Here is a 27765-nt window from a genome sequence, read left to right on the forward strand (position 1 = left end):
ATTCAGTTCATCAAGAAGCAGGGCTCGGCAACCTGTGTAGAAAACCTGAGTCAAAGTCTGAAACATCTTATCCGGAAGCTACGGGGCCTTTCATTAGAGATCTGTCAGACCCTGACTCAGGTTTTCTACACAGGTTGCCGAGCCCAGTCAAGAAGTCGTCTTCGTTTACTCAGAACAACTCTGATGATGTTTCCGGAGTTCAGATACGATATCACTAAAGAAGCCGTCATCGAAGACCAAAAAGAGGCAAACTTACTCATGCCAATAATGAAAAAGTAGCAGGAAATATCAAAATCGCCCTTCGACAAAACGTAATCGTAAAAAATCGGAACAAACAGAACACACAAAGCAGCAGAAAGCCTGGTAAGTCCGTACAATCGACCGAAATGCTCAGCTGGAAAGGCGAGGTTCATATAAGCAGCAGTAGCACCAAGGAGGAAAGCCCTGTAAAAAGAAATCGCGATCATTGTTGTAAGCTGCATTTGTAAACTTGGCACGAGCTGAATTATTGATGCAAAGATTGCAAGGCTGCCGCATAAAAATAAACTTTCGTTTGGTTTCCGAGTACCCTACTTTGTCTGCAAAATCCTCTGCCACTACTGTACATATCAGACAACCATTCCTGAAAGAACTAGCTGCTAAGCGAATGATTCGGAGTCCTCTTGGGTCTTCTGCGAATTGAGGACTGCATTTTCTTGGCATCTGGGTTCGGCAACCTGTGTGAAAAACCTGAATCAGGGCCTGAAAGATCTTCTACGCCCTGACTCAGGTTTTCGACACAGTTTGCCGAGCCCAGCTTAGCATAAACTGCGTCCCATCCAATATTAGGCCAACAATTGGCGAGAAAAAGACACAGTCCAACACTTGAATCTTGCCATAATAATCTGTGTATTTGCTAACGGCAGCGTCTTGTTCCGTTACATTGCTGTATTCTTCCGCAGCAAGACCTCCAATGAAGCCGTTGAAAGTCGCAACGAAGAAATTAAACCGGAACATTTGGAAGCCAAAAGCCAATAAGTTGATCCAGAAGAGACTCTTTTTCGCTTGATTGAGGAATTCTTTCAGATCGGATTTTGGTTCTTCCATTTTCATCAGCTCCGTCTTTTCATCTGAGAGCTTTTCTCTTTCTGTCGGCGTGTTTGCACAGCTTGAGATGCCTTTTTTAGTTTTTTGAAATATACTCGTATGTAGTATTTACGAGTTTCACGAGAAAACATTTCGAGAGAACGATCCTATTCGGAAGTCCTCGGGAATATTAAATGGAATGATGTTTTTTGGCATCAAGAAAAATGTTCTGAACAAACAAAACAACGTTGCCAACGTATACCAAAGGAAGATTGCCTTCCAACTCATCCCACTCTCGTATGCATGTTTGAAAACAACGAAGACGATCGACGAGGAGCCAAAGAGTCCATTGATGACGGTGATGACGACTGCCCTGACCTTTGGAAAGAGATTGCCAATCGGCATGTTCGTTACTAGAACACCAGCTCCGCCAGTGCATAAAAGGCAGATGCCGTAGAAAAGAAAGCCTGCTTGCTCAGGGGTCGCTTTTCTCAGATAAATACTTGTGTAAATAAAATCGAGGCAGATTCCACGTGAAACTCTAACGTAAATATAGATATCCTTTCTTGAGCGATGAGATAAGAACCGAGCGTCAAAGTTATGGAAGCAAAAGTTCTCGACACCCAGATTCCATACGCATCCATCAAGTAGCCGGAAAGGAGGCAAGAAACATTTGTCATAAACGCTCCGTAAGCATATAAAGCGGCGAGGCTTGAATCTTGAGAGTCGCAAATGACCTCCAACGGGTCGCATTCACTTCTGTAATATCCCTCCTTCTTCAAGACATAAGCAAGGCTTCCGAAGCCGAGAATAACGCCGGAAAAAAGCCCTCCTTCTACAATTGCCGTCAAAAGACTAAAATTCACTTGCTTTAGGAAGGCTTACAAACCAACCTGAAATATCGCAAACGTTTCCAACTTTCCATTTTTTGTTTCTCTTAAAAAGTTTAAAATCGTTGCCGGAACTCCCCGAGGCTAGAATATCACGCGTTCCATGAATGGAATGGTGCCATGATAGTATACTCCTGGCAGTCTTTATGCAAATAAATTTCCCACTGAAGAATCTCGCTGTGTACTAAAGAGTTTGAAGTTTGAAATCGTTGATTATTTTTGCCAAAAAGAGGAGATGGAAAGTTACAATGCCCTTAAGTATTATACTTTGTATTTAGCAAATTATGCATTTTTAATAGAATAGTTTTTCAGAAATCAACTTTGTTAAATAAAAAAAATATTGAATTGAATCCACATATGATATAGCTGGATGTTTTCTTTACAGATGCCCCTCGCTTATTATTTCTAGTGGTGTCTGTAAAATATTTATCGCGGACGGAAAAAGAAGAGACTCAATGAATGATGGATCGAACGTGTTACATGTCGGAAGTTACAGTCTATCGCCTTCAGGCAATAAAGAGTTTTATAAATTATATAAAGCAGACGAATTCAGTCAGAAGCTCCTTCAAACGGCGCGAGCGTGTGCCATTGCGCAATTGGTCGCCTTGGTGATGCCAGCATGTCTGACCAGTGTCGAAGTTCAGTGCCAGAAGCGCCGCAGCCGACAACAACTCGGCCGATCGGGTCGTTATTTCCAACCTTGTCGTAGTCCAGCACGGTGAAGATCATTGTGACTTTCTGCACCTGCTCAAAGGGAACTGTACCGCGGTCGAAAACCCATCTCTCTCAGCATTACGACTAATCTCAGATAATCGACCATTTCCTTCAAATGTAAATCCTTCGTTGTAATACGGGCTTAGTGTATTCTTCTTTATCGTCGTCTTTTTCTTCTTCAAACGTTTCCCATTCTGCATCAAGCTAATCTTGACATATGGATCAGATAATCCGCCTAGAATGTCATTTTTAATTAAATATTCAAAGCAGAGCTGCTAGCTTTTAGCAGACAGCCAGGGCAGCTGATTTCGAAAAATATACTAACCGACATCCATTTTCTTCAAGTTTTTCGCTTCAAGAACATTTACCGTCAGCTTCCCCGCTGTTGGGACGTATCGAAGGGAGAAGCACAGGTCGCCGAGTCGTTCGTTATTCTTTTGAAAGGCTAAAGAAATGGCTCTCCTTTCGTAAAACATGAAATCAAGGATGAAAATTTCAGACGCTGCGGGTAACCACTGGTGCAAAGAGGCACCATGAACTCTGCGTTATTAATTCCAAGTGTCTGTAAATTTCGAGAGCGGGCTTGATTCTTGATGCCTCAGTGTGGTTGTCCGTGTTCAACGACGGCTAGGCACACTTTTGCATAATTAAACGATTCGCCTGGAAAAAGCAACCATGTCAAACCGCTCGAGTGCATGTCAAATTCAGAGTTTTAAAGAGCACTAAATGAATAATTGCGAACTTCTGACGCTACAGCACATGCTTTAGCTCTAGCCCTGCTCTTGTCGTCTTTGGACGGTTCGAGGTCGCGCCATTCTTGATGCACTTGGCCAAAGTCGATGGAGGACAACGGCACATGTATTTGCCCAAGCATGTCGTGTTTGGAGAATCTGTCGAAATCGTAAAGAGCGAGTAGGAGAGTCTTGCCTCCGATCTCATTGTAATTTACTGAATTAGACAATAAGGATTAATTTTTTATCAAGATTTTTACCGTTGAACGTGAATTTTTCATCAAATGTCGGGTTCAGTGTTTTTCTATGAACTTTCGTCTCGTGCTTCTTTTTTCGATCAGGTAGGAGATAGACTTTTACATACGGATCCGAAGTGCCACCCAGATCCATCGCCGCTAGATCAGCAGCCTGAATAATTAAGTCTTCTGTAACTTACAAGAATGCATTTTTCCCACCTGAATGACATGAACCGTTAGTTGGCTTTGTTTAAAGTCGTAATCGAGGCTGAATTTGAGTCTTCCGAGATCTCTCTTCTTTGAACTCGTGTCAGAGTTCGAATTGACATCTGTAATAGACCCGTTATTGTTATGATTCTTGTGATCTACAAACCAATGTCAGTTATCACCGGTTGGACGAGTTCTGGTTGCGATAATTTGAGCACTTTATCGACCTCTCCAATGGGCTATCCAAGGTTAAAACAAGAAGAAACTACACATTGAAAAACTAATCAGAAGTAGGTGAAAAAATACAGTATGTCTACATTTGACCTTTCCTTCAATTTTGCTTCTTTCTGCTTCTTTCCATTTTGGCACCAAGCTCGGAATATACAAGACAGTGTCATCATTGCTGCAAGGAAGGAAATTCCCAGTGCTATTGTGAAAACAGCCCATGGTGGCAAATTTGTAGCTCGCTCGATTTGCGAGAGCTCAACGCCAATTTTGTTCTTTAGAAGTTTTTAAAAGCCACTCTTTCTCTTTACGAAACCCAGAGGCTCTCGGAAGATAATTTATTAATCTGACCTAAATATGGTTTCAGTTTAAAAAAACTCTCCTTAGCAGTCTCGTAAGCATCTTCCGAGAAACCTTTCTTTTCCAAATAATGGGACGGCAGCTGTACGATTTCCCTCCGTGATCTCATTTTTGAACCCTCGTCGATGATTTCGCATCCTTTTATTGCAGACTCTGGGGCGCCGATCACATAAGTACCAGACCGTCGAGCGAGCCCTCATTTAATATGTTCCGCAAAGCATTTACGCATTATACGCAAAGCCTTACTATCTTAATTTAAGATTCTTAAAAGTTAGGCTTCTGAACTCTTACTCCTCCATGTCTTCAATTTCTTGAATTTCTTCAAACTTGTGACTTTTCGTTGCCCCTTGATATTTGCACAGAAAATGGGAAGAGTTAATTTTAATAAAAAGAGTTGGTGTCTATTGTCGATTGAATTCTATTTGATTCCGTCAGAATACAAATAGCGTTTTTTTCATTATTCTGCGAAATCGGGCGTTAAATTTTTTGAAATATTTTTTTGCAATATACTTTTAGTAGGTAAATTTCCGTGTCCAAATGGTTCTTGATCGTTATCGCCCAATATCGGGCGTATTTCCGGTCCATTATTTTCGTAAAAACAGTAAAATAACGATGAAAATTCAGAGAAATAAAGAAGGAAAAATGAAGCTTCACTGGTTTGCTTCAGGACCGTGATATGTAGAGTCAACTGGAGGCACTTTTGAACTCAGATCCATTTTCTTTTTACATATTACATGAAAAGCAGCTCTTGGAGCATCAATATGCTATCCTCCATTAGGCTGTTTTACAGGAAAGCGGATGTAGAAGGCTGATAATCCACATTGCTTGTCGATAAAAATGATTAATCGGACAAAAGATAGTAAATTTTAAATGCATGACGCTAATAGCGTATCGTTAATATCCGTTTTGATTGACGAGCCACCTTACTCAATGGAAGGATATCGGCCCGCTCAGGTAGATTTCAAATTCAGCCACTCTTGATCAGAATCTTTTGCAGCTTCCTGAATCAATAATGGCAATTCATCCAACCTTGAAGTTGTCAACAAAAGATGGCCTGCGCGACCACAAGATCGACTGGGAAAATCCAGGTACAAATTATTCAAGGCCAAGTGTTCCATTGTTTTGGAGGCGCATGAATGTTTAACCAACTAAATGCATGTGTTTAGATATTTCTAAATTCAAGCCAGATGCGCGCATCACCGTCGTCACACATGGATGGAATGACGGGTATTATGAAGAAGGACTTCTTGGTTTATCTAGGGAGTGGTTAACATTTAATGAATCTCCTATAATAGGATGTCTTTTGTTAAGCAAAGCTAAAGGCGGGCCTTGATGGAACACACAAATGATGATTACGTCGCTCTTGGTGGGCTTATTAAAGGGTTTATACAGAATAGAAAGTTGAATTTTAGATTGGCATCGAGGAGCCTTGAGAATTAACTACAACAAGGCTGCGGCCAACACTCAAGTAGCCGGCCGCGCTCTTGGTCATTTCTTCGGTAAACTTCGCGCTGCAGGACTCGGCTTCTAAACCTGTGGCAAAGTCAAACGCCCAACGCTGTCTATTTTTGAACTCGAGATACAGGATTCAACGAGGAGAACTTTTACTGCGCTGGACACTCGCTCGGGGCACATGTGTGCGCATTTGCCGGAAAATGGACTCAGGAAGAATTCGGTTTTACAATCGCCCGTATCACTGGACTAGATGCAGCTGGACCACTTTTTGAAAAAGTAGAAGGCGTGGTTAACAAATGTTTCTCCATGCTAAATGATCTCTCTAACCGGCTTTGGCTCACTAATTGTAGCGGTTAAATATTTTAACCCCACAAGCGCCCGCTCGACTGGATCATACGGACGCTCGTTTCGTTGATCTGATGCATACTAATGGAGCGCAAGGTTTGTGATTCTGTGATTCAGAAAATTTGAATGGATAAATTTAACAAATCTTCATTCAAATATAATATGTATCGTGCCCCTTTTCGCCACTTCAAATCGCTATTTAAAAATTGAAACGGTTTTTTATCTGGTGTTGAGATTTATTGAGTGTCACATGGTTTGTGCGGGCTCAACGAACCCTTTGGACATGCTGACTTCTATCCAAATGGAGGGAACCATCAACCGGGATGTGGCTTCTTCGACTTGTACTGTAGCCATATGCGCGCAGTTGACTTGTGGATTCATTCGATTAAAATGCCAAGTTGTGTCTTTGTTACGGCTTTTCAAGTTGTCAAGAGTAGCACTATTTGAACGACAGTAGAACATCTTCAAGATGAAGTTCATGGTTGTACGGTTACCCTAACCCTAACTGCTTCCTTGAAATTTTCAATGTAAATAATTCTCTGAAAGTCGAAGAAAGCTCCATGTCAAAACGAAGAAGATTACAAGGATGAAAAATGCACCCAATGCTCTGGAGACGGATGCAACATTCTTGGATATTATGCAATTAAACCCTTCGAGAAAACGAGCTATTTTGGCGATACTTCGCAGCGTGAGCCCTTCTGCTAAATAACTGTTATTTATGGTTAAATAAAGATATTCTATTTAAAACACATCTTGCTGATCTTTGCTCTAAAATCTATTTTTAAGTTCATAGAAGGAGCTAGAATCTCCATCGTCGTGCGCGTCAAAAGAGATATAAACATAGAGTAAATGTTTTATCAGAAAGGCTGAAGTATTGATCCGTCAGCCGGTCCCATCGACTTTTTGCGCTGCGTCGCGTTTTTTTTTTCCTTTGCCAAAAGTGTTTCTTCTTTATAGAGCCTTCTTTTCAATCTGTCGTCAAGTAAGAAATTACGTGTGCGCTAGAATCATCGTTGAGTAAGAGATTGAGTGACAAGCAAGAAGTTCACGGTTGGTGGCGGCGGTGTAATCGCTGCGGGGCCAAACGCGGAGCCACCAAAAAAATGAAAAAACTGGCGGCTTTCCAACGGAGCGACTGAACTAAACAGAATGTATGAAACAAATCAGAGGTAAAAAATTTCAGGCAGAAGAACTTGAAAATTTACAAATTAAATTTTTAAGAGAAACATGCTCACAGTTAACGCAGCCGACAGAAATTCCGGCCGAAGCAGGTGAATAAGTTTTACATAAACGTTCGTTGCGAGTTCAATTTTAACAAAGAAGAGTGGTTTAAATCGTCCTTTCAGATGGAAATTACGTTGTCGAAGTAATCAAAAATAACAGAAAGAAGCATTTAATAAAGACCAATTTGTACAGACCCCACAAATCACCTCCAAAACCAGAAAACCTCTTTCCAAAAGTGAGTCTACGGAAATCTTTTTGAAAACGATTAACTTTCTCTAATAGGTGCCTGTAATAGTATGCAACACTGCCGAAGAATTCTACTCCCAAGACCTCAAAAATTTTTGCATGCATCCGAAGAACCCCGTCTCTATTATCCGAGGTACATTTGAAAGCAGTCATGTCTTGTCTGGTACTCAAGTTCGTGACATAGTGCCTCTCTTTCGACTAACGAGCTTTTAAGGTGGATGCAAAGCCGCTGGCATAAACCTCGAATATTTCACGACGCGTTCGATGGTAAAACGAGCGCCGAATGCTCCGATTGAAATACGAAAGCAGACAGTCCAGTCGCCAGATTTCAACGTTAACAATGGAAAAGTGATCTGGCTCTGCTCATCGCCAAGAGAATGGAAACCGCTGAGGACATATGCGCTGTATCAGAGCCGTCTATTCCGGTAGAAATATGTTTTCCGCTACTGTATTTATTCCGTTCAGAGAAAAGAACGCTCATGAAAATCCAAACGTAATCACTTATGGTGAAGATTTGGACTTTGGAACGAATCTCGACTTGTCAGATGAAAAGCTTTGGAAAGCAGAGCTAGAAGAGCTTGGAAAACTACCGTATTGGATTCAATACAAGCACGAAAAGAACCTCCTATCGTACGTCGGGCAGCCTGTTCTCGGTGTGAACACAGTTCAAGGTGAAGAATCTATTTGGATTCTAGCGTTTCATGATCATTTCTTTCTTCAGCTTATATAAAAGTGCCCGGAAGTAGGACTCCAGGGCACCAAGAAAATCTATGCACGTGTGCAGTGAACATTAATATTGGACCAGGCGATACCTCGTGGCTAAGTACGCCAGAAGAGTACTGGCCCGCGCTAGACGAGCTTTGCAAAAAGAATCGTGTCAACTATCTTGAGGACCCTTGGTGGCCGGCGATCGACGAGCTCATCGACGCTGGAATACCCGTTCATCGCTATATTCAACGACCTGGAGATATTGGTAAGAGACGCGAGAATTTTGCTTTTATAATTTATTTTTTCATGGAATGATAGTAAATTAGCAAGTTGTATAGCAACGAAATGAAATGGTAAGAAAAAGAAAGAAAGGAAGAAGAGATGAAAAATTAAGCAGAGAAATCCTAAAGAGTAAAAAACTTTAAAGTAAAGAAAAACCTCGATAGGAAAAATGAGAGAAAGAAAAAAATCTGAAAGGGGAATTATACAGGTGTTAGTCCACAGCTGACGATTTCTACCGTTTCGGCAGGCTTTGAAGTCTTCGCAGTGCTGCCAGTGCAGTTTTCCTCTAAATCGCAGTTGGAATTTCTGAGGTCCTCTTCGAGGCATTCATTTTGCCGGCGGTATTCGGCGATAAGTTCTTCTCTCAGTTTTGTTATTTTTCCCTGCTTTACCAATTCGAGAAATTCCAGTTCTTCTTTCAATTTTGCAAGATACTCTTCTTTAATCAGCTTGGTACTGATAGCGAGCAACCCAAGGCATATTATAATGTCCCAGAAGAAGCTGTAAATGAAACAGTACACAAGTCCGAGAAGCCATGGAGGACAGCCTCTATGAATTTCTTTGATAACCGATATCATGTCAAATATAACGGGGAAAATGGGAAAGCAGATTTTTTCTTTTTTTGAATTCGTATTTTTGAATACTCGAGGCAAAGCTTTCCTCCTTATATGAGGCACTCATACCGAGTTTGCGCATAAACAGCTGCCATAAAATAATTTCCTGCCGCGAAAAAATAGCGTAAGATCACCCGGTCAACTAAATATGATTTATTGCCAAAGAAAATAACAGGATGAGATTGAAACATGCCGCTTTCGAGAAATTTTCTCAAGAAAGCTTTGTCTGAGAGCCACTCATCGACATTGTATTGGGATGCAAACTCTTGATTTCATCGAATAATTTAGTATTTCTGAACGCTGGAACACCGCATTGGGTTCAAGCAGACGGTTTTTGCAACAACATCGCCTGGAATTGCTTGCCAATGCAGAAATTCCATGTAAGTTCTCCAAAGCTAAGCATCAAATAAATATTCTTTCTCTAGTTTGATGTGGCTGTCGAACGCTACGAATTAAATTTGCAGCGCAAGTTCCAAAGTCTGGTGCCAATGGAGAGAGTCACGTGGAACCTTGCTGCTGCTGGACTTGAATTAGACTTCGAGATGTTCGCTTCTGTTCGCTATTTCCTCCAGCGATCCATGTTTACCCTCGCCAATTCAGTAAAGTTCATCAAATCGAAAGGAATAAAGATAATCCAGCAGGTAAGACGCATAACGAGGTTTCCAAAAATCAAGAAAAAATTTAGGCCGATGATCAGCAGCTTCGCTTTTGTGAGGATTGCGACTGCGAGCTTTACACACTGCTTTGGATCAAAGACAGCGGAAACTCAGATGAAGTATCAGTGCCTTACTGCAAAGATTGTGCCGAATCAAAAGAGTACCAAAGCTGGGTGGTAGTGCAGCAATACACCGTTCGCAAGCTTCAAATAATGTACGACAAGCTCAAGCTAAAATGGTAACGCCAAAACGAAGAGCCAAAATTTGGGTCAAGCCTCAAGCCAATTTTATTTGATTCCACACGCGCTACAGTCAACTCAAACCTGAAACAAAACAGTATACCAACTTCACCAAACAGTTCTTAAGAAAAGCTGATAAATCCCTGCCGGAATAAATTTCTCTATTATTATTGTTTTACCAGAATTTCTGCCTCAATTATTCAAAAATCGAAAATAAGATTGTTTATTTAATCCCTTTATTAAGTATTTCAAACATTTAAATTAGAAGTGATTGAGGTAATTCCCCGCCTCGCACGGTTGTGTGGATTTGGTCAGTTTTAATGGTTGGTCAGTGGCATGTATAGGTTGAATATTGAAGTAAAATTGAAGCAAATTACTCTTCCTTGATCTGGGCCGACAGGAAATCAAGGAAGACTAACAAAAGAAGTAAAGTGTTTTTGAGCTGCTGTTTTTATCTTTTCTTCTTAGCAAATTACAAGACTTTCTCGATCACAATGTCGACAATCGGATCAGATTGTGCTTGTATTCGTTCGCGCTCATTCTGCGCTTGTTTTTCAAGAGCTGCATCAAGCCCATCGACTTCTAGTTTTCTCGGTTTTCGCGGCTTATCTAGGTCTTCTACTGCATCTGGGTCCATTCCTTTGTGAGTGTCCAGAAGGTCGATCAGATTCTAAAGTTGGCTTGAGTATAATTTACATTGCAAATATACTTTGATTTTAATAATACAAGATACATATAGTTTTATAATACCAGATGAGATACCTGTACCACGGGCTCGAGGAACTTGATATTCGCGAATTGGCGGAATTCTCCTTCCGAAAAGAACATCCTAGAAAATGAATTATGAATAAATTAATGAAACAGATCATCCGTCAGATGGGAGAGTCTCAGACTGGAATTCTCATCAAAAGTCTGGAAATTTTCATTTAGCAGCAGATAAGCTAATAAATTATGTCTCGCCATTCCCAAAAAACTTACACAGACAGAATGGAGCTGTACAGAATCCAACTGAGGGCGGAGAATGCGACGATATTTCGGCAGTAGCACATGATCGGTAGAATTGGAATCGAGAGCATTAGATTGAGCGAAGCGGCGAGCAACTTTTCGGGGCTTTAGTAAAATTTTCGATCGATAATTAATACTAATGAGTCTCTAAAACCAAGTACCCAAAGCTTTTTGAATCAATAATTCTCACGCGTCATATTCGATAGAAAAAACTATGTTTCTCGGTGGGAGGTACATTTCCCTTTACATAATATATCATATATTATATATGAATGTGTTCTTCCATCGTAGGAATAACACCCTTTATGACTGTATTATCATTATTTGGCGTCATAAATGATTAATTTATGAATTTTCCGTAACTCAAATTTTGAATTTCAAAAACACAAGATGAGCTGGAAAAACTAATTCGTCTGTCAATTTCCTTTATAAAAGAGAAAATTTTGATTAAAAATTTTAAAGCCTTTCCTTGAATGCAAGAATTTCGATGTATTTGTGCGCCTTCGGGAGCTGACAGGTATATCGGTACCAGACGTAGCGGATAAAAGGAATGACGTCCCAAATTGAGCAAAACAGTAGGAGCGCCATGTTGCCTAGTGCTGATAGCAAGACCAGAGTTACAGAAACTTCGGATTTGAATAAACAAGTGCTTTGGCTATGATGACTGCCATCGTCTTCAGGGTCAATTCGGGTAATGATCCAGCCTTGGTTATCGTGTCTGTCGAAGTATAAAAGATAGAACACCAATCCTCCAAATGCTATAAAAAGGTCGTTACAACGACTGTAAATTTGATTCTCAGCGCGTACCTAAGAATAATGTGGACGCTACCATAGCTGAAACTGTACTAGCCATCGTAATGATGAAATATTTCAGTGGAGTCTGTCTCAAAGTCCTTGAATTTTCAATGATATGAATGATGTTTTCGGAAAAACGTACCTGAGGGTGAACATTTGACGGACAAATAGGAGCATATTCACGCCGAAAAATGTAAGAAGAGGATGGAGACATACAGTCAGATACGTTAAAACTGGGCAAGGGATAATTTCTTTTGGTAGAAAATTGTCTTTAGCAAGGTTCTTTCATTATTCCTCGATTGCAGTCGTTTTACATTGAAATCATGGAAGAGAACCTTTCCTAGAATAACTGTAAAAAGTTGAAATGTCGCGATAATAGCCGTCCCAATTATCGTGATGAACATCGTCACTTTCCTATTTGTAACAAGATGAGCACCTTGCTTCGAAAGCGTTTGAATTTGCTTCACCTGAAGTACCTAAATTATTATACTGAAATCTGCTGGTTTAGCTAAATTCAACCCACCCTCGGAAGAAACAGGTAGCCAAATCTGATCGAAACGAGCACGATGAGGGAGGAGACGCATAGCAGTATCATGTACCACCATTCCATAAAAAGCCCTGGCATCGCTCAGCCGTCCCGGTGGCGAAGCGGCCAGGTGAAAGCTTGAGGAGTCCGTCGTGAGGAGGCGTTGAAAACTTCGTGATAAATAAACTCTCAGTTGGGCTAGGACCCAAAATCACTTTTGGTGAGGACCTCGGTGGTGCTGGACAGAACCGGTGGCGCGAAATGATCGCCGTACGAGTGACTGGCGGAACAGTGATCACCATTTCATTTAGAGCGCCGCCACCTAGGGGCTCGTCCTTGTCTCGCAGCGCGTTTACCATTCTTTTTTTCGTCTATGATTCCGGATGTATCTTTGCGTAAATCTTAGAACTAAGGAATTAATGGAAGACTTTTGGCGAGTTGAAACTTTTGGCTGTTAAAAGTAGAGCCGTGTTCGCGCTGTATTTTACTGAAAGCTTTTTACGGCTAACCTAACGACATTGATATACCAAAAGATGATGATGGTAAAGGTTCTTGAAAATATTGTTTTCTTAGAGTATTTCCTTCAATTTTGAAAATTTCCAAAAAAAGACTTGTATATATTTTCATCAAATGATACCCCATCTAGTGGAAGTTGGGACTCCAAATTCAGTCAACATAAAGACGTCAGCAAAGTTGAGATTGCGTCAATGATCCCAGACAACTCAGGGTGTCGCTTTCTTTAATTCTTGAACTTGGAAGATTATAGCTTGGATTTCCGTGGCAAAGTCGGATTCGATGCCTTTTTGTCACTGGAAAATGTATACTTCCGACAGATTATCGATGAAAATGGCGAAAAATTCATTCTTGACACAGAAAGCCGGCCCTTATAGTTGAGTTTGGAATAATGGCAACTTTAATTTCATACTGCAAAATAAGAAAAATAAAGGCAAGTTCTCCATATAGTTTTTAAAACATCAAGACTTTGGAATCATATTCGAAAGCGATATATAAGTAATCAAAAAGTCGCGAAAAAGAACTAAGGGGAAGTGAAATTCCGTTCGATGTCTCAATTGACGTCAGTTCCGTATTAAAGTAGCACTGACTTCATGCCGCTTTAGTAGACTGGCCAAGAAATTGATTGGTTTCTCTCAAAAAGTCGATATATTCGAAAACAGACAACTTATTTCAAATAAAATTTATACATAGAAGAACGCTAATGTCCCAAAAGCTAATTATTATTCGGTCTACTAGGCTGGATTACGGAAATAGAGACGTTAAGAATAAATAAATTACCATCAAATTTTACGTTTGGCAAAAGGACGAGCACTGAAGAAATCCCAGACAGTTTGTAGCAGGAAATTGTCGGGCAGAATCACGGCTAAAATGATCGGTTAACTGATAGACATCGTGGAAATCGCATTATCATCCTCGCATCTTCTCTAGAATGAATGCTCTCTCAGGTGTTTGTTGCCGACCATACAGTCAGTTATAAATTTACAAGTGTGCGAAATGGGCTTGGCAAGGAAGAAACCTGTGCGGAAAGAAGACGCAGAGCGTCCGAAATGCGTTTTTTGTTTCCAGCCAGGCCTTCTGTAAGTTCTTGCTATACTGAATTTTAACTCATCGTCAATAAGACCCTCAGAAATGCCGCTCGACGATGCGACTCGGGAAAAGCTAAATGACCTCTGTCGACGAAAGGAAAACGACGAGGTCGCAGCACTTGAGCTAAAAAGAAACAAGGTCTACAAGCGGCCGCGATACAACAAGCCAGACTTTGAAATAAACCACGGTCAATGGCTTGTCGATCAACATGCTACTCCCGAGGAGGACATTTCTTGTCATTACAATTGCCTCATCTCAGCTTCGGGCATTTATGTCAAGCCACAAGATGAAGGAGGACTTCCACCGAAGCAGTATAAAAAACATACAATTGGAGGTACCGGTTATCTTCGAGCTGACATCATCGAGGAAATCAAACGAGCGAAAAAACTGAAGTGCTGCATTTGTAAACGATCTGGAGCTAGCATCGGCTGCATGGAAAAGTGCAACAAAAGTGTAAGTTTCCCTTCTTTCGGAAGTCTTATCTGAGGTCATTTTCAGTTCCACTATCCTTGCGCCAAGCGGGCGGGCTTCACACTCGTGGCTGACAACAACATGTGCCCCGCTTTCTGCTGGAAGCATGCGACCAGACGCTATCGTTACAACTTGCGTGGCTGCTCTGGACAACCAAAGTACTGTCTAGACGTTTCTTTTAACTTTAAAGGTGAGATTTTTCCACCGTCCCGTCGGTGAATACGTTTTTTCCATAGGAAACGGTGTTGGACTCGCAGATGCCAACGATCAAAAATATGAAGTCACCAAGGATGATATAACAAAAATGCGCAAGGCGTCGGATTATGATTATATGAAGATGGTGGAAACGTTTTTAGAACGCAAAGCAACTCTCACAGAGGAACGACTGATGACGATTGACGATCAAATTCAGTTTATGATCCGCAACGAATTCAACCAAGACCAAGCTTTCTTTCAATGTCAATGCTGTCTTGAGTTTTTTGATGATCTGAAAGACATCGTCGTGTCCAAATGCTGCAAGTTCGCAAACTTCCATCGAGAATGCCTTTCAAAACTCGCTGTTCAAAAAGGACTGTGCAAGATCAAGTGCCCTCTCTGCTTCGGTAAAATTGACAATACAACTAACGCAGTAAACTTTTTGATTCAGACAACAACATCGAAATGTTCATCAAATGCTGCATCGCTCAAGGAGTCAACATTCCGAATCGAGAGTCCGTGATCGAGCTAGAAGGCAACTTCGACGAGCAATACGCCGATAACAAGACAAAGCTTTGCGGGCTGTCACCAAAAGAGTGCAAATATCCGACGAGAAGTGGCTACGACGGTACAGAGGAGGAGGTTGTTCTTTGTGATGATTGGTAAGAAGTTTTTCAAGTGCATTGTAAGGTTCGCCCCAGGTCCGAACCAGTAGCTTCATTTCCACCGCCCCCGCCTCGCCGCTCATAGGCTCGGGCTTTCTTATCACCTCTCGCCCACGAGCCTGAGGCCCAGCTCCGCGCACATTTTCAAATTCCCCTCACTCGCAAAAACTGCAAACCAGCGACAGCAGCAAAGAATAAAAAAGGTAGAAAGGAGATTTCCCCGCTGTTATTCCCAGAGACTGTAAATAAACATGTTGACCCTTGAATCGAGATGCGTTCGCGTTCCTTAGAGTTGAGTGAGAGTGAGTTCAAGTCAGGATATCAAGTAGAGGCCTAGTTCTACTAGCGTCGGTTTCTAGCTAGTCGGTCTCCGGACCGCAGCTAGTCATCGAGAGTCTGTGTGGAGCTGGGATGAACCTTTTAAATGGTGTCAGAAGTGGGATACTCTTCTATTCCTGACTTCTACTTTAAATCCGAACCCTAAGGAAGAGTCGAACCGCCTCTTTTCTCGGCGAAGTATGTTTGTTGTCAGTCCCTGGGAGTTACGATTAGTGATTTTACGCTGACAATGCTTCCTTTTTATGACATTTTTTCTATCCTAGATTTAAATAACGCGCCTGGGGCCGCATTTAGACGTTTCAAATAGCGCTTTTTTACACTCAGCCGGTCTGAGACTCACTCTTATGCTATTTTAAACCCCTAAATGTTCCAGTACGCTAACTTAGAGTAAATTTAGGATATTTTCAACGCATTTTTTCTAAAGCGCGCCCTTCTGGGCGCCGCTAGGGTTAATCCCCGAGGTCATGGGAAACATTTTTTGCGGCTCAAATGCCAAAAATAGATTGCGATAAACTATGAATGTCTCTTATCAACTAGAAACATTCAACGCAGCTATTTTCTCAACTAAGCTACCCACATGGGTGCTCACTGGCCAAGTTGGTCAAGTATGGGCCCAAAGTCAATTACCAGTCCAAAAGTTCAACTTTCGGACCCGAGGTCAGGTGACCCCCCGCTGGGTCACATGACCCCAGGGTGACCCCAAAACCCCCGAAATGGGGCGATTACCCCCAAATGTCTAGAAATTGCCAAAATATGCATAAAACAGAAGTGATCAGCTGGTTTCTAGCAATCAATTCCCAAATTGGAGATTAACACTACCAACCGTAATCCAAGAATAGTAGACCAGTCTATTTGCGAAGCCTCCTAATATGCCATCAGTCACCACAGTGTAGCGACGCCATAATAGCTACCGAGTCCACGCAAGTGCTCGTTTAGTTAGGCTATAAACCGACTCACTAGATTGATTGTGCAATTAGGAAGTGTTGACCGGATGGAAGGCTACTATTCGAGGCACGCCTAGGTACGACTCCACCCCCCAATCAAATTGCTAGAACCGAATCATATAATCAGCAGCATGTCTAACCGTACCAAAAGAGACCAAAGTACCGACGATGACAACCAAAGCTGAAATCGTTGCCATACTGAAGTATACTCGATCGAAGCTGGACGGTCTGGACGCCAACTCCGACGACGATGCCATCAAAGCTGACATCGCCAGACTCAAGCGCGAAGAAGCTGACCTCGTCGCCGCACTCGTCGACATGGCCCTCGATGGATCCGACACTACCGACGCTGCCTCAAATGGAGTCGCCACCAATGCCCAAGTTCTTCAACAACAAATGTTAATGTCCTATCTTCGCGACATTAGCTTTAACGGGTCAAGCGAAGAAGCCTTATCCAATTTCATCACTAAATTGGAAGCGATTCTAGCGTCCTTGCCACTTCTCGACTTCAACACTGTCTACCTCGCCGTCAAGCCCGCGTTGCCTGCGGCGGTGATCAAGAGCCTCTCTAAGGCGAACATCAACAACCTCGAAGACTTCAAACGTCACTTGTTCTCCCTCTACGGCTCCTTCAGCTCTATCTACCAGAAACTCGAAAGCTGGCAGAACCGAGCCAAGGGCAGTGGCACCACGTGGACTAGACATGCGACACAGCTCACCTCGTCACTCGAGTCGCTGAAGGTGTCGTACCTGGCTATGCTTCGACGCAGATATGAAAACTCGCGCACCCAAGAAGAACTACTTCTCAAGCCATTTGAAGCGACTTACGAAGATGGTTTCAACTTGATCTTGTACCTGAAGCTGTTGCAGGACATCGCCGCAACGGACAGCAATGTTCACCGAACAGTCTCCGTTGAGCTCGACGCTCTTCATACTCCTCATGCGTTGGCCAATCGTGCCGAGGCCGTTCGTTGCCAAACCGTTCCTCTCAGCGCTCATGTCTACAAGAACAACAACAAGCCCAGGAAGACTGCGGAGCAGGATGAGAAATCCGACAAGCAGAATCCGAAGAAGGGCAACAACTCGAACAAGAAGGGCAAGAAGAAGGAAAACCAAAAGACGAACAATAACGGGAAAAACTCGTCGAACAGCAACTCCAGCTCAAACCCAAACGCGCGCAGCGGAGCCGCTGATGGAACCTACTTCGCCCTAAGGGACCAGAACGATTTCGACGCCGTTGTTGAATCAAAAACTAGGTCCAGTCGGGGCCACGCAGTCCGCCCTCGACTCTAAACACCACAAAATCTGCATCAACTACGAAGACCAATGCAACTCCAATTCTTCTCCCGTCTATCTCCCCATTTCCTTTCCCGAGCTCAAGGGAAAATGGTTATCTGCTTTGTATGATCCGGGCTCTTTCGCTAGCATCATGAAACTTTGTGTGGCCAAGGATTTGAATGCGAAAGTCCTCGAAACGGATCAGAAAATCAGCGGCATTGGCTCTTCTAACCGACCGTGTCTTGGAAAGGTTTGCCTGGACATGAAGGTTGGCCACCACGGACTCTGGAAACGTACTACATTTTTTCTCGTTCCGGACTCCGCCATGGGGATTCCTCTCATCCTCGGACGTGATCCCCTCTTCAATCGCTGCATTCAAGTTAACACTAATCTACAAAGAAAGACGCTGGTCTTCAAAACGCCTACGGGATGGACTCGAGTCCCATTTATCAACGACCCACCTTTCGAAGATTACAATGCAGCTAACGATAAAGCCGGCGTCTATTTCGCCGATTTGTCAACCACTGAGCTCCTGGGCCGAGTCACTGAACTCGGAATTGACATCAACGATGCCGCTCCGGAAGCTCAAAAGCGTCTAATGGCAATTATTATGCTAAAAATAAATCGTGTCTTCTCTTGCGAAAATCGACCGATTGGAAACTTCAGCAACTTCGAAGTTAGGATCGACACTGAACCGGGTAAAACCATCAGTGTACAACAGTACCCACTGCCAGTCATGATCGAAGAATCCATGGACGCCGAAATGGAAAAATTGGCTGCCCTTGGCGTCGTCGTTCCTTGCACCGATAACCATGGTTGGAACACTCCTATCGGCGGTGTACGGAAACCTGATGGTACGATGCGAATGATTCTCAACTTCAAATTGACACTCAACAAAGTCCTCGTCGAAGACGACAGTTTCAACATCCCGAACATGGAACGACAATCCATGGTTCCTCCCGGAAACAAATTCTTCATGTCCCTCGACGTTTCGAAAGGTTACTGGAACCTCCGCGTCAGAAAGGAAGACCAAGTGAAATTGTCAATCTGCTGGAATAATCGCAATTGGCAGTTCACCCGTTTGCCTTTCGGCTTGAAGAACAGTGGCTCCTGGTTCTGCAGAGCAATCGCAGACGCACTCGAGGGCATGAAGTACCGCAGCAACATCAAAATTTTCATCGATGACGTCCTCGTCCACGCTGCGGACTTCGAAACTTTCGCCAATGCAGTCGAAGAGGTGCTCAAACGACTCGACGATGTCGGATTTGTCGTAAATCCGAAAAAGTGCAAAATTCTCTACCCACAGTGCAAGTGGCTTGGCCGTTTACTCAGCTCCGAAGGACTCTCCGCCGATCCCGACAATGTGGAAGCCATCAACCGAATCAAGTCGCCCACTTCCTACAAGTCTCTCCAGAGCCTGCTGGGAATGCTCAATTGGGTCCGACAGTTTGCTTCCGTCAAGATTGGCGAGTCCATCGCTGAGAACAGCTTCTCCCACATCGTCAAGCCGATTACTGAACTGCTCAAAATCAACAAGCCGCGCAGTTCAAAATTTGTCTGGACGGCGGAAGCCGAGGAAGCGCTAAGACGAGTGAAAGCAAAGCTCACAGATGGATCAATGGTATATTTTCCCGACTACACCTTGCCCTTCGTCCTCATCACTGATGCTTCAAAGTTAGCCATGGGTTACGTCTTGCTGCAACCGATTTCCAACAAGAATCGAATTGTCCGACTCAACTCCCGGACATTGAACCCAGCTCAACAAAACTACAGCACAACAGAGCGAGAAGCGCTTGGCCTGGTCTGGGCCGTCGAAGACTGCAAACACATCCTCCAAGGAACCAGCTTCGTCGTACGAACCGATCACCAAGCTTTGACCTACATCGATTCAAGCACTCCGAGAAATGACAAGGTCGCCCGCTGGGCAAACAAACTTTCCGTTTACGACTTTGTGGTGGAATTCATTCCTGGTGTCGACAACTCCGTTGCCGATTTCCTTTCTCGACCGGAAGGCGCAGAACCTAAGAAGACTTCCGAAGATGACACTCTTGCCGGAACTTTCGTCGACTTCCACCAGTGGAAAATCTATGTTCCCTCCTGGGTTAAGCCCGGGAAACCGCCTTCGAACACGCTGAACGGAACGGATTTGACGATGCCTGAGGATCTCGTCGCGACCCTCTCGCTGAGCGAGCCATCGTTGTCTACAACTGTACTCACGAAATCGCCTCAGCCCAGTTTGATGACCCCGTCGTCTCCAAATACCTCAACGCTCTCGACTACAACGTTGAACTCGTCAAGGATGACCAGTGCGAAGAGAGTATTTGGCTCAATCATCGCCGAAACCAGATTTCCAAATGCGCAGCTACCGGTGTCTTGTCAGTTGCCGACAAAATCTACATTCCGACCGCGATGCGCCGTGAAGTACTCCACTCATACCACGATCAGTGTGCCCATGCTGGGAGCAAACGAATGATGGAGCTCACGTCACATCTTACGTGGCCGATGAAGTCGAAGGATATAAACAATTACGTCAACAGCTGCCCTTGCGTTCACCGGACAGGCGGAAGAGGACAAAGTCACAAACCGAAAATACGGACGACAGTCAGAGGAAAGCGCATTTTCGAGAAAATTTTGGTCGATTTCATAGACATGCCCAGTTCGAAACATGGATATCGCTATTGTCTGACCGTCCTCGACACTTTCTCCCGATTTCTCGTCGTGGTACCGACAAGGAAGCATCGCGCCGTTGACGCTGTCAAAGCAATCCGCGACAAAATTTTCTCAACTTTCCCTCGACCGAAAATCATCTCTTCCGACCGGGGTACGCACTTTACCTCCTCCATGAACGAAGAATTCGCTAAACTACACGGCGTAGAATGGAAATACCACTGCGCGTACCATCCAGAAAGCTGCGGGGCCCTGGAGGTACAACATCGTGTACTGAAAGACTCATTATTCGTTGCCGTGCACAGTCAGAATATTGACTGGGCAGACGCTTTACCAGAAGTGGTCAGAATACTCAACTCGCTGCCGAACGCAGCTACTCAAACTTCACCGTTTGAACTGGTTTTTGGATGTAAACCGGATCTCAGCCAGTTTGACTTAGTCGACAACAGCGATGTCGAAGTTACGCCCGCTGAATATGTCAAGAAAAGTGCTGCAGATCGAAAAATCCTCTATGAACGAGTCAAATTGATTCAAGAAAAAACAGATGAAGCACGGAGACGAAACGACGGACCTGCCATCGAGGCCAAAAGCATCGAAGCTGGCTCGAAAGTACTCATCTACCGACCATTGTGTGCCACCGGAAGACGTTCCAAAATGCGATGGATCGGCCCGTACGTTGTAACCAGGTCAAACGACTCTGTGATAGAAATCATCGATGAAGAAGGCAATAAGGACTTTATTCACCGAACTCAAGTCCAGCCAATTCAAGAACGTCGTGAACATCTGGGACCGCTTCCCAACTTCCCAAATCTACATGTGCCCTTGGCGAAAACTGGATTCGACAACTCAAAGGATCCTCCAGTTGTACTCAACGCGCCACCAATGACGGACATGAGATTGCCGGAAAGAACAGCCCCTACTGGATCCGCCAATGGAGAGGAGTCCAACCCCGCTGGACCCGCAAATGGCGATGATAGCAACTCCGCTGGACCAGTCGCTGACGAATCTGATGACCTTGGACCAGAAGATTCAGTCAACGAAGATGTCAACGACGATGGAGGCACTGCTGAACAAGTAACCCGCCCAACCCGACCCTTGACTCCTGTGAACGAAGAACCTGAGTTGGATGAATTCGGAACGCCAATGTCAATTGCTCCGACGCCGCCAAATCCAAAAACTCAGAAGTTCACAAGACCACCGCCTGTTCCAAGAAACTCGCGCGCCCGAACCAGACTTGCCGAAGAAGAAAAACAAGCATCGCTAGATCTTGCGAAGAAACTTCAATTCGAAATCAACAAGCCTGTCACACGTTCTACACGCGCTAAGCAGAACAATCCTCGCTAGAGATTCCCCCTTCACGTCAGTGAAGGCCCTTGCTCACTCACGTCTAACGAGAGTTGGGAGCAGGATTTACTGTACAAACGAAAATGAACTCCCTTAAACGTGTTTTCGCCCATTTCTAACGTGCCCGTTTAGAAGCCCTTTCTAAACTCAGGTGTATCTCTAGAACTCGTTAGGAAACTTTTCATAAATCAGAAGCAATGTCAGCGTAAAAAGATTAATTAGTTGATGATTGCCCCTTAGGATTCTAGAATCATTCATTAACCTTTTCCCAAAGATACGCCTTTTCGACTCTTCAAGTGGAAAACTCGCCGACAAAGTCAAATCCGTCATCTGCATTGGTGCCGAGGTCGCCAACGTTGATCCTGAAATGGCCCGACCTGATCCCGTCATCGTAGCCGCCGACAACGTCAATGTCACCTCCACCACCGATGTCAACCCTGATGACTGCGCCATGGACATCATCGATGCCAGTCCCGACTTCACCCTGAACTCGACTTCAGCCCTGGTGATCGATGAAGACGCTGCTCCTGTTGTCACTTCTGGCCCTGGTACCGACCACAAGCCTGTACTGGTCTCCGAGAACATCGTCGAAGCCATCTTCACAGCTGCCGAGAATGGCGAGAGCATCACTGGACTCGTTGACCAACTTCAACCCTTATCGACGTCTACTCCATTCGCTCGACCACCTGACGTCCCCAACGAATCATCCGTTTGGATTGATGACGACAACAACGAGTTCGATGAGATGTTAGCCAAGAAAAAGAAGCTTCGCCGTGCTCGCCAGTCCAAAAAGAATCGAAAGATTCAGAAGATGAAAGTTATTCGACGAAATGGAAATTCTCGACCCTTGGCCGATGCCACTCCAGTCAACAAGAACCGATCTACATTTCTCTGCTTGGAACTCCTCGAAAACATTGGCAAACTCGCCGCCAACCGCAAGATAGATCGAGGAAACAGCAAGTTCTTCGAGTCCCCAGCCGGCCGAAAACTCATTGATCAGATGTGCAAATACGCCCGTGGACCGCGCCGAGAGATGTGTGCTCGACAACTGATTGCCTGGAGAAAAAGCGCCGAAGCAAAAGCTGACAACCTTGGACGCCTGTTCTACAACTCCGAAGCCGACGACTGCGACGGTGGAGCTTCAGCTGGAGGCATCTGTAAGGTTCGCCCCAGGTCCGAACCAGTAGCTTCATTTCCACCGCCCCCGCCTCGCCGCTCATAGGCTCGGGCTTTCTTATCACCTCTCGCCCACGAGCCTGAGGCCCAGCTCCGCGCACATTTTCAAATTCCCCTCACTCGCAAAAACTGCAAACCAGCGACAGCAGCAAAGAATAAAAAAGGTAGAAAAGAGATTTCCCCGCTGTTATTCCCAGAGACTGTAAATAAACATGTTGACCCTTGAATCGAGATGCGTTCGCGTTCCTTAGAGTTGAGTGAGAGTGAGTTCAAGTCAGGATATCAAGTAGAGGCCTAGTTCTACTAGCGTCGGTTTCTAGCTAGTCGGTCTCCGGACCGCAGCTAGTCATCGAGAGTCTGTGTGGAGCTGGGATGAACCTTTTAGCATAAAATGAACAAATTAAGTGGACACAACGGAATTCATATCGCCTGCCATCCTAGACTCAAGGCCATTTTCGATAAAGAAGAAGAAATCCGAAAGAAAAACCCTCGTCACAGCGAAAAATACCCTTGGGTTTGCGACGTTTGCGCATCAGTTGGAAGTTCCATGGAGTGGACGCCCGCCACTGCTGCCAGATCAGCAAAAAGACTTCAGTAAAAAATCCTGTCCTTGTTTTTATCCCTGCGCAGATACTATTGTAATATATATTTATTTTATTTTCGTAACGCTTCTGGTTGTCTATTTTTCAGAGGAGGTTCTAAAAGAACCATCCAGAATGTGATTCAGAATCTCATATAATTTTCAGCAACAAAATTTCCGCTGAAAATTCTGAAATATAGACCGCCGCGAATTTTCTACGTTTTGTAATCCTCGGTCATTTGGCGTCAGATAAATGATCAGAAGAATTAATTAGTGAAGAGCGTCAAGATCATTAAATGACATCAAGAGAATGCAATTTTTCCACTTGTACTGCTGGAAATCGTTAATTGGCCTGCCCAGAAAAGAACGATGGATCAAAAAAGGTCTTATCCTTGATGCGACCATTTTCTCCCTAATTCACAATAAAACTTTATTCAAAAATGGCAGGGCTCACTAATACGGTATTGGTTAGTTCAGCATTGAACTGAGAACATGGAAGAAAACGAATGGAACTGTAGGAGTTGCTATAAAGTAGACCGGAGGCCTTTCATCAAGGGTTTGATAAACGGAAATTCTGCGATTCAGGCACGAGTAAAATAAAGAAAACAATGAGAAGATAAAAAGAGAAAATATTGAAATTAATATGTGGAGTAAGAACTTGAATGTGAGGCTTGTAGTTATTAGAATTGACTAATTAAAACCAGACGTCTGAAACCTGGTTAGGCGTGCTGTGCTCATTCTGACGCCAACGAGATATGCTGTTTTGAAGGGCCTGGTGTGCCTCGTGAACGTCGCGCCGGGGAAAGCCAAGTCGAAGGGAGACGAGGCGGACGAGATCGTCTTGTCGACGAGCTCTCAGACGGATTCCTCGGAGACTAAAAGGTAATAGAGAGAAGCAAGGAAAGCCGGAATTACCTGAAACAAATACAAGCTGCAGTCACGATAGCAGGCGAAAATTTATTCAACTCCTGCTCGAGGCACGAAATGTCGATAACGAAACGCGCTCTATTTGTAATTTGTGCGGTGCGCTCCTGATTGAAGCGCATCAGGGTCATTAAAGGCGACAAGATGTCGATCCGGCTGGTGCAAGAAACATTCCAGCCGAATTGACAAAGGATAGAGATTTCTAATTCCCGGATTTCTGATGCCGTGGTCGTGTGGGCCGTGGCAGCGACGCATTTTCTTACTTGAATTGGATTCACATCATAAACTGAGCAATAATGAAGAACCCATTCATTAATGACAGAAGTACCTTTTGAAATAATAAGCAAACATGTAATGGCAGTCACTTGCAGTTGACAAGGCATAAGTGAGACCTTGGATAAATAACGATCTAATAGTTGAACGGCGCCAGGGAATACTGAGCCGCAGCATTCCTCTAGCTCGGCGACTTCGAGAAGCCACTGGGCGACTTCGTTTCGCATCCAAGGTCGACACTCATCTAAAACAATCGAACGATCCGCGCATGTGTTTGGAAATTACCTTGGATTTCCTCGAAGCAGTCGCTTCTGATATCATTAGGCTGACAGGCGATAAGATTCCGCTTGATCCGAATAGGGTCATTTCTCCAATTGGGATCCGGTGTAGATGGAACCGACTGAACGCCAAGTTCAATCGGGCTTTGATCGAGAACAGCTTCTTCCTCCGGAATATGAATCGGCATCAACGAGCCACTGCTGGCTCTTTTTCAAGATTTCGTTAGAAAAAGCAAGCCATGGTCATTTTGGTCTTGTCTGAAAGAAATGGACGATTTAGTGGATTGAAATTATATAAGATTCTGTTTCAATAAAGGGCACAGAAATAATATAAGACCAGCTCTTGAAAGAAACTTTTTCAAAAAGCGATCGCTCGATGCAAAATCAGTGAGTCCTACGATGATTTTAAGGGGACAGTTTTTAAGTTCTGATCAGTTCTTTTCAATGTTGAGTCAGAGGGTTGGGTTCGATTCAAGTAGAGCAAAGTTAGCACTAGAGTTTTTGTTTAGAAGAAAAGTAATGAAAGGTGTTGCATCATCGAGTTTTTTCTCTACTTTTTGGGCTTTGGCTGGGCCATTGGCTGACCCTTGTCCTTGCCCCGGAGTTTTATGCCGATCACGCGTTCGATCTTGCCCAGGATTTGATTGTTCGGAATGCTCTTGCCGAGCTCGTACTCGTTGATAACCTGCGGCTTCTCGCAGATCTTGGTAGCCAGCTCTTTTTGAGTCATTCCTTTCTGGTTGCGTCCCTTTTGGATGAGTTTGCCGACATCCATACCAAGGGTCTATCAAATAGTCAGCATCAAATTCACTTATTGTGAGCGGTACCTTGTGTTTAAGCTCTTCCGTTTCTCGATCGAGCTTGGCATGGTGGGCGGTGTTTCCTTTGTTGTTGGTTCCGGCAAACATTTTTTGTCGAGTCTCGAGGTTGCCAGATCGCTGGGCTTGTCGGAGGGCAGACTTTTCATTTGCGGTTCCCTAGGCGAGAATACAGATATTTTTAGGAAGAATAAGTGCTTACTCGAGCGGGTCGGGATTTGCTGATAACGGTAACGGAATCCCAGTCATCCATGGTAAGATACTTTTAGTTAACTTCTGAATACATATCGGATTAACAGTTGAAAGAAAAAAATATATTTAGAGTGATTTCAAGGAATGTTGCATTTGTTCAAGGTGGGCGAAGGAATTCACAAAGTGCTCAGAATCGATAGAATAGGCTTCGTAGCGGTGAAGAAAGGCGCGATGATTGAACATGTCCCAAGATTGCGAAAGAACTGTCTCGAGCGGCTCTAAAGGTGTTCATAAAATAACCTTACAGAATTTTGAGCGTTACCGATAAGAGTTTGATCTGCAGAGAGCGTCGATAGAAACGTTTCATGCTTCAGAAAAGGTTTTTTCGCCAGATAAGAATTGAATCTATCTGTCGGAGCGATTTTGTCTGAGAATATCTTGTCATCATTTAGGCAGCTCTCTATTTTTTCGCATCCTTCGTTTTTGCCTCGAATGTAAGCATTCATCGCGATTGACCTGTTTGTCACTGACTTCATATTCATATTTCCAGAGTTTTCGTTAAAATTGCCAGTGAGGCAAAGCTGATGCATGTATTTCAACAATAAGTCGTTCGAATATGTCTAGAAGACATAATGAAATAAGCAAGTCGGGAAGAAAGATAGCGTTACCAAAAATGCTCTTTTTGGATTGTGAAGTTGTGGCAGGCTTCTTGGCGTCAGACATTTGAAATTCGGTGAAGGACAAAGGTCGACGGCGATTTGGTAGATGGGCATTTTGTGAAGTGCTCCATCCGAATCCTTTATTGGCAAAAGAATCGACGCAAGTTCCTTTGCTACGTAGTTGTTAATGTCCGAGTAGGCGACGTTTTTGAGATCGAAGCGCGATTGAATAATGTCAGTGATGCTTGAGTTCTGATGGAAAATGATTCCGTCGGTGGAGTTGTTCAACGAGTTCAGCGTAAGAAGCGTGTTGTAGTTTTGAACGACGACTTCGCCGGTTGAATATGGCCACACGGCGTGCGCTACTATTGGCACTTTTGATCCGTACTCTTCTCTGATACTCTCGACAGTCCTAGAACCGACTCCAGAGCCTGTACCGCCTGCCATCGCGAGCATAACAAGAAATCCATCATTAATCGAGTCCGAGTCTTCCGCAAGCTTTCTGATCTGTCGTTGAATAGTCTCTTGATTGCGCTCGCCAAGAACCGAATAGCCAAAGGCCCAATTATTCCCTGATCCAGATCTTGCCGTAATCGCCGCCGTTTTCGAGTAGTTCCACGCATTTGCCTCAGATTTTTTCATAACACTCTCGATCACCTTAGGCTCCATGTCAATAAGAACATTTCTTGCGTACACTTTTCCATTCTGCTTTTCAACGAAAAACCCGTCTCGCAAGCCTTCATCCCACATAAGTTCCGTCAAACAATGCGAAATCTGATTGCCGCATTGTCCCAGAGCAACTGTTATTGGCATACGAGATAATTAAACTCTTAAAAT

General features: G+C 43.8%; 10 protein-coding genes across 11 annotated transcripts; 4 read left to right on the top strand and 6 right to left on the bottom strand.

The window, feature by feature from the left end:
* Window positions 1-125: 125 nt before the first annotated feature.
* LOC145702110 (equilibrative nucleobase transporter 1-like) lies at window positions 126-2092 on the bottom strand. The gene is made up of 6 exons (XM_081779319.1): window positions 1959-2092; window positions 1612-1920; window positions 1208-1567; window positions 788-1147; window positions 257-546; window positions 126-214 (listed from the first exon to the last, which is right to left on the bottom strand). Exons 1-6 carry the CDS (start codon window positions 1988-1990, stop codon window positions 126-128), a joined length of 1440 nt encoding a protein of 479 aa, XP_081635445.1. The 5' UTR covers window positions 1991-2092.
* Window positions 2093-2413: 321 nt separating this feature from the next.
* On the bottom strand, window positions 2414-4241 carry LOC145702112 (synaptotagmin-1-like). The gene is made up of 8 exons (XM_081779320.1): window positions 4161-4241; window positions 4010-4082; window positions 3856-3965; window positions 3661-3808; window positions 3445-3617; window positions 2995-3103; window positions 2773-2904; window positions 2414-2713 (listed from the first exon to the last, which is right to left on the bottom strand). Exons 1-8 carry the CDS (start codon window positions 4239-4241, stop codon window positions 2505-2507), a joined length of 1035 nt encoding a protein of 344 aa, XP_081635446.1. The 3' UTR covers window positions 2414-2504.
* Window positions 4242-5283: 1042 nt separating this feature from the next.
* LOC145703417 (lipase member I-like) lies at window positions 5284-6717 on the top strand. The gene is made up of 7 exons (XM_081780775.1): window positions 5284-5382; window positions 5426-5516; window positions 5595-5794; window positions 5841-5942; window positions 6011-6166; window positions 6259-6324; window positions 6473-6717. The coding sequence occupies exons 3-7, from the start codon at window positions 5761-5763 to the stop codon at window positions 6673-6675; spliced, it is 561 nt and encodes a 186-aa protein (XP_081636901.1). The 5' UTR covers window positions 5284-5382; window positions 5426-5516; window positions 5595-5760; the 3' UTR covers window positions 6676-6717.
* A 623-nt stretch (window positions 6718-7340) lies between these two features.
* LOC145702225 (histone demethylase UTY-like) lies at window positions 7341-10381 on the top strand. The gene is made up of 10 exons (XM_081779441.1): window positions 7341-7397; window positions 7450-7499; window positions 7575-7687; window positions 7735-7831; window positions 7913-8123; window positions 8164-8369; window positions 8420-8671; window positions 9591-9682; window positions 9728-9943; window positions 9988-10381. Exons 1-10 carry the CDS (start codon window positions 7378-7380, stop codon window positions 10198-10200), a joined length of 1470 nt encoding a protein of 489 aa, XP_081635567.1. The 5' UTR covers window positions 7341-7377; the 3' UTR covers window positions 10201-10381.
* A 90-nt stretch (window positions 10382-10471) lies between these two features.
* On the bottom strand, window positions 10472-11299 carry LOC145704784 (uncharacterized). The gene is made up of 3 exons (XM_081782253.1): window positions 11176-11299; window positions 10960-11026; window positions 10472-10867 (listed from the first exon to the last, which is right to left on the bottom strand). The coding sequence occupies exons 1-3, from the start codon at window positions 11271-11273 to the stop codon at window positions 10670-10672; spliced, it is 363 nt and encodes a 120-aa protein (XP_081638379.1). The 5' UTR covers window positions 11274-11299; the 3' UTR covers window positions 10472-10669.
* A 2723-nt stretch (window positions 11300-14022) lies between these two features.
* Window positions 14023-23870, top strand: LOC145703365 (E3 ubiquitin-protein ligase PHF7-like). The gene is made up of 6 exons (XM_081780718.1): window positions 14023-14115; window positions 14158-14578; window positions 14624-14786; window positions 14833-15198; window positions 15243-15453; window positions 23610-23870. The coding sequence occupies exons 1-6, from the start codon at window positions 14033-14035 to the stop codon at window positions 23800-23802; spliced, it is 1437 nt and encodes a 478-aa protein (XP_081636844.1). The 5' UTR covers window positions 14023-14032; the 3' UTR covers window positions 23803-23870.
* LOC145703374 (uncharacterized) lies at window positions 15482-23583 on the top strand. 2 transcript variants are annotated; one of them, XM_081780729.1, is made up of 2 exons: window positions 15482-15659; window positions 22303-23583. In XM_081780729.1, the coding sequence occupies exon 2, from the start codon at window positions 22396-22398 to the stop codon at window positions 23248-23250; it is 855 nt and encodes a 284-aa protein (XP_081636855.1). In that variant the 5' UTR covers window positions 15482-15659; window positions 22303-22395; the 3' UTR covers window positions 23251-23583. The 2 variants fall into 2 exon arrangements, with proteins under 2 accessions (XP_081636855.1, XP_081636854.1); XM_081780728.1 differs by lacking the exon at window positions 22303-23583 and adding an exon at window positions 16891-18032.
* Window positions 23871-24206: 336 nt separating the features above from the next.
* Window positions 24207-25519, bottom strand: LOC145703384 (G1/S-specific cyclin-D3-like). The gene is made up of 4 exons (XM_081780741.1): window positions 25267-25519; window positions 25037-25225; window positions 24700-24994; window positions 24207-24659 (listed from the first exon to the last, which is right to left on the bottom strand). Exons 1-4 carry the CDS (start codon window positions 25445-25447, stop codon window positions 24479-24481), a joined length of 846 nt encoding a protein of 281 aa, XP_081636867.1. The 5' UTR covers window positions 25448-25519; the 3' UTR covers window positions 24207-24478.
* Window positions 25520-25549: 30 nt separating this feature from the next.
* Window positions 25550-26430, bottom strand: LOC145703392 (endothelial differentiation-related factor 1 homolog). The gene is made up of 3 exons (XM_081780750.1): window positions 26280-26430; window positions 26087-26236; window positions 25550-26043 (listed from the first exon to the last, which is right to left on the bottom strand). The coding sequence occupies exons 1-3, from the start codon at window positions 26328-26330 to the stop codon at window positions 25810-25812; spliced, it is 435 nt and encodes a 144-aa protein (XP_081636876.1). The 5' UTR covers window positions 26331-26430; the 3' UTR covers window positions 25550-25809.
* LOC145703371 (tubulin delta chain-like) lies at window positions 26377-27753 on the bottom strand. The gene is made up of 3 exons (XM_081780725.1): window positions 26938-27753; window positions 26592-26889; window positions 26377-26547 (listed from the first exon to the last, which is right to left on the bottom strand). The coding sequence occupies exons 1-3, from the start codon at window positions 27739-27741 to the stop codon at window positions 26396-26398; spliced, it is 1254 nt and encodes a 417-aa protein (XP_081636851.1). The 5' UTR covers window positions 27742-27753; the 3' UTR covers window positions 26377-26395.
* Between the last annotated feature and the right edge of the window lie 12 nt (window positions 27754-27765).

Source organism: Oikopleura dioica, chromosome PAR, assembly GCF_907165135.1.
Source record: "Oikopleura dioica chromosome PAR, OKI2018_I68_1.0, whole genome shotgun sequence".
NCBI classification, from domain to species: Eukaryota; Metazoa; Chordata; class Appendicularia; order Copelata; family Oikopleuridae; genus Oikopleura; species Oikopleura dioica.

What these genes read in the sequence shown, in the direction of transcription:
- LOC145702110 (XM_081779319.1), bottom strand. Translation starts at nt 1,990, where the DNA reads ATGGAAAGTTGGAAACGTTTGCGATATTTCAG. An exon ending in GAAAGGATATCTATATTTAC is followed by an intron (nt 1,568 to 1,611) that starts GTTAGAGTTTCA and finishes TATTTACACAAG; the next exon opens with TATTTATCTGAGAAAAGCGA. An exon ending in TTCTCTCGAAATGTTTTCTC is followed by an intron (nt 1,148 to 1,207) that starts GTGAAACTCGTA and finishes AGGCATCTCAAG; the next exon opens with CTGTGCAAACACGCCGACAG.
- LOC145702112 (XM_081779320.1), bottom strand. Translation starts at nt 4,241, where the DNA reads ATGACACTGTCTTGTATATTCCGAGCTTGGTGCCAAAATGGAAAGAAG. An exon ending in TAACGGTTCATGTCATTCAG is followed by an intron (nt 3,809 to 3,855) that starts GTGGGAAAAATG and finishes TTAATTATTCAG; the next exon opens with GCTGCTGATCTAGCGGCGAT. An exon ending in TGAAAAATTCACGTTCAACG is followed by an intron (nt 3,618 to 3,660) that starts GTAAAAATCTTG and finishes TGTCTAATTCAG; the next exon opens with TAAATTACAATGAGATCGGA.
- LOC145703417 (XM_081780775.1), top strand. Translation starts at nt 5,761, where the DNA reads ATGGAACACACAAATGATGATTACGTCGCTCTTG. An exon ending in TGATGATTACGTCGCTCTTG is followed by an intron (nt 5,795 to 5,840) that starts GTGGGCTTATTA and finishes GTTGAATTTTAG; the next exon opens with ATTGGCATCGAGGAGCCTTG. An exon ending in ACTTTTTGAAAAAGTAGAAG is followed by an intron (nt 6,167 to 6,258) that starts GCGTGGTTAACA and finishes TAACCCCACAAG; the next exon opens with CGCCCGCTCGACTGGATCAT.
- LOC145702225 (XM_081779441.1), top strand. Translation starts at nt 7,378, where the DNA reads ATGTATGAAACAAATCAGAG. An exon ending in TATCAGAGCCGTCTATTCCG is followed by an intron (nt 8,124 to 8,163) that starts GTAGAAATATGT and finishes TATTCCGTTCAG; the next exon opens with AGAAAAGAACGCTCATGAAA. An exon ending in GAATAAAGATAATCCAGCAG is followed by an intron (nt 9,944 to 9,987) that starts GTAAGACGCATA and finishes GAAAAAATTTAG; the next exon opens with GCCGATGATCAGCAGCTTCG.
- LOC145704784 (XM_081782253.1), bottom strand. Translation starts at nt 11,273, where the DNA reads ATGCTCTCGATTCCAATTCTACCGATCATGTGCTACTGCCGAAATATC. An exon ending in TACAGCTCCATTCTGTCTGT is followed by an intron (nt 11,027 to 11,175) that starts GTAAGTTTTTTG and finishes TTCATTTTCTAG; the next exon opens with GATGTTCTTTTCGGAAGGAG. An exon ending in TCCTCGAGCCCGTGGTACAG is followed by an intron (nt 10,868 to 10,959) that starts GTATCTCATCTG and finishes AGCCAACTTTAG; the next exon opens with AATCTGATCGACCTTCTGGA.
- LOC145703365 (XM_081780718.1), top strand. Translation starts at nt 14,033, where the DNA reads ATGGGCTTGGCAAGGAAGAAACCTGTGCGGAAAGAAGACGCAGAGCGT. An exon ending in CAAGTGCCCTCTCTGCTTCG is followed by an intron (nt 15,199 to 15,242) that starts GTAAAATTGACA and finishes TTTTTGATTCAG; the next exon opens with ACAACAACATCGAAATGTTC. An exon ending in GTTGTTCTTTGTGATGATTG is followed by an intron (nt 15,454 to 23,609) that starts GTAAGAAGTTTT and finishes GAACAAATTAAG; the next exon opens with TGGACACAACGGAATTCATA.
- LOC145703374 (XM_081780728.1), top strand. Translation starts at nt 16,908, where the DNA reads ATGACAACCAAAGCTGAAATCGTTGCCATACTGAAGTATACTCGATCG.
- LOC145703384 (XM_081780741.1), bottom strand. Translation starts at nt 25,447, where the DNA reads ATGCCGATTCATATTCCGGAGGAAGAAGCTGTTCTCGATCAAAGCCCG. An exon ending in CTGCTTCGAGGAAATCCAAG is followed by an intron (nt 25,226 to 25,266) that starts GTAATTTCCAAA and finishes CGATTGTTTTAG; the next exon opens with ATGAGTGTCGACCTTGGATG. An exon ending in GCAGCTTGTATTTGTTTCAG is followed by an intron (nt 24,660 to 24,699) that starts GTAATTCCGGCT and finishes ATTACCTTTTAG; the next exon opens with TCTCCGAGGAATCCGTCTGA.
- LOC145703392 (XM_081780750.1), bottom strand. Translation starts at nt 26,330, where the DNA reads ATGGATGACTGGGATTCCGTTACCGTTATCAGCAAATCCCGACCCGCT. An exon ending in GCAAATCCCGACCCGCTCGA is followed by an intron (nt 26,237 to 26,279) that starts GTAAGCACTTAT and finishes ATTCTCGCCTAG; the next exon opens with GGAACCGCAAATGAAAAGTC. An exon ending in CGGAAGAGCTTAAACACAAG is followed by an intron (nt 26,044 to 26,086) that starts GTACCGCTCACA and finishes ACTATTTGATAG; the next exon opens with ACCCTTGGTATGGATGTCGG.
- LOC145703371 (XM_081780725.1), bottom strand. Translation starts at nt 27,741, where the DNA reads ATGCCAATAACAGTTGCTCTGGGACAATGCGGCAATCAGATTTCGCAT. An exon ending in ATCCAAAAAGAGCATTTTTG is followed by an intron (nt 26,890 to 26,937) that starts GTAACGCTATCT and finishes TATGTCTTCTAG; the next exon opens with ACATATTCGAACGACTTATT. An exon ending in TGCAGATCAAACTCTTATCG is followed by an intron (nt 26,548 to 26,591) that starts GTAACGCTCAAA and finishes GAACACCTTTAG; the next exon opens with AGCCGCTCGAGACAGTTCTT.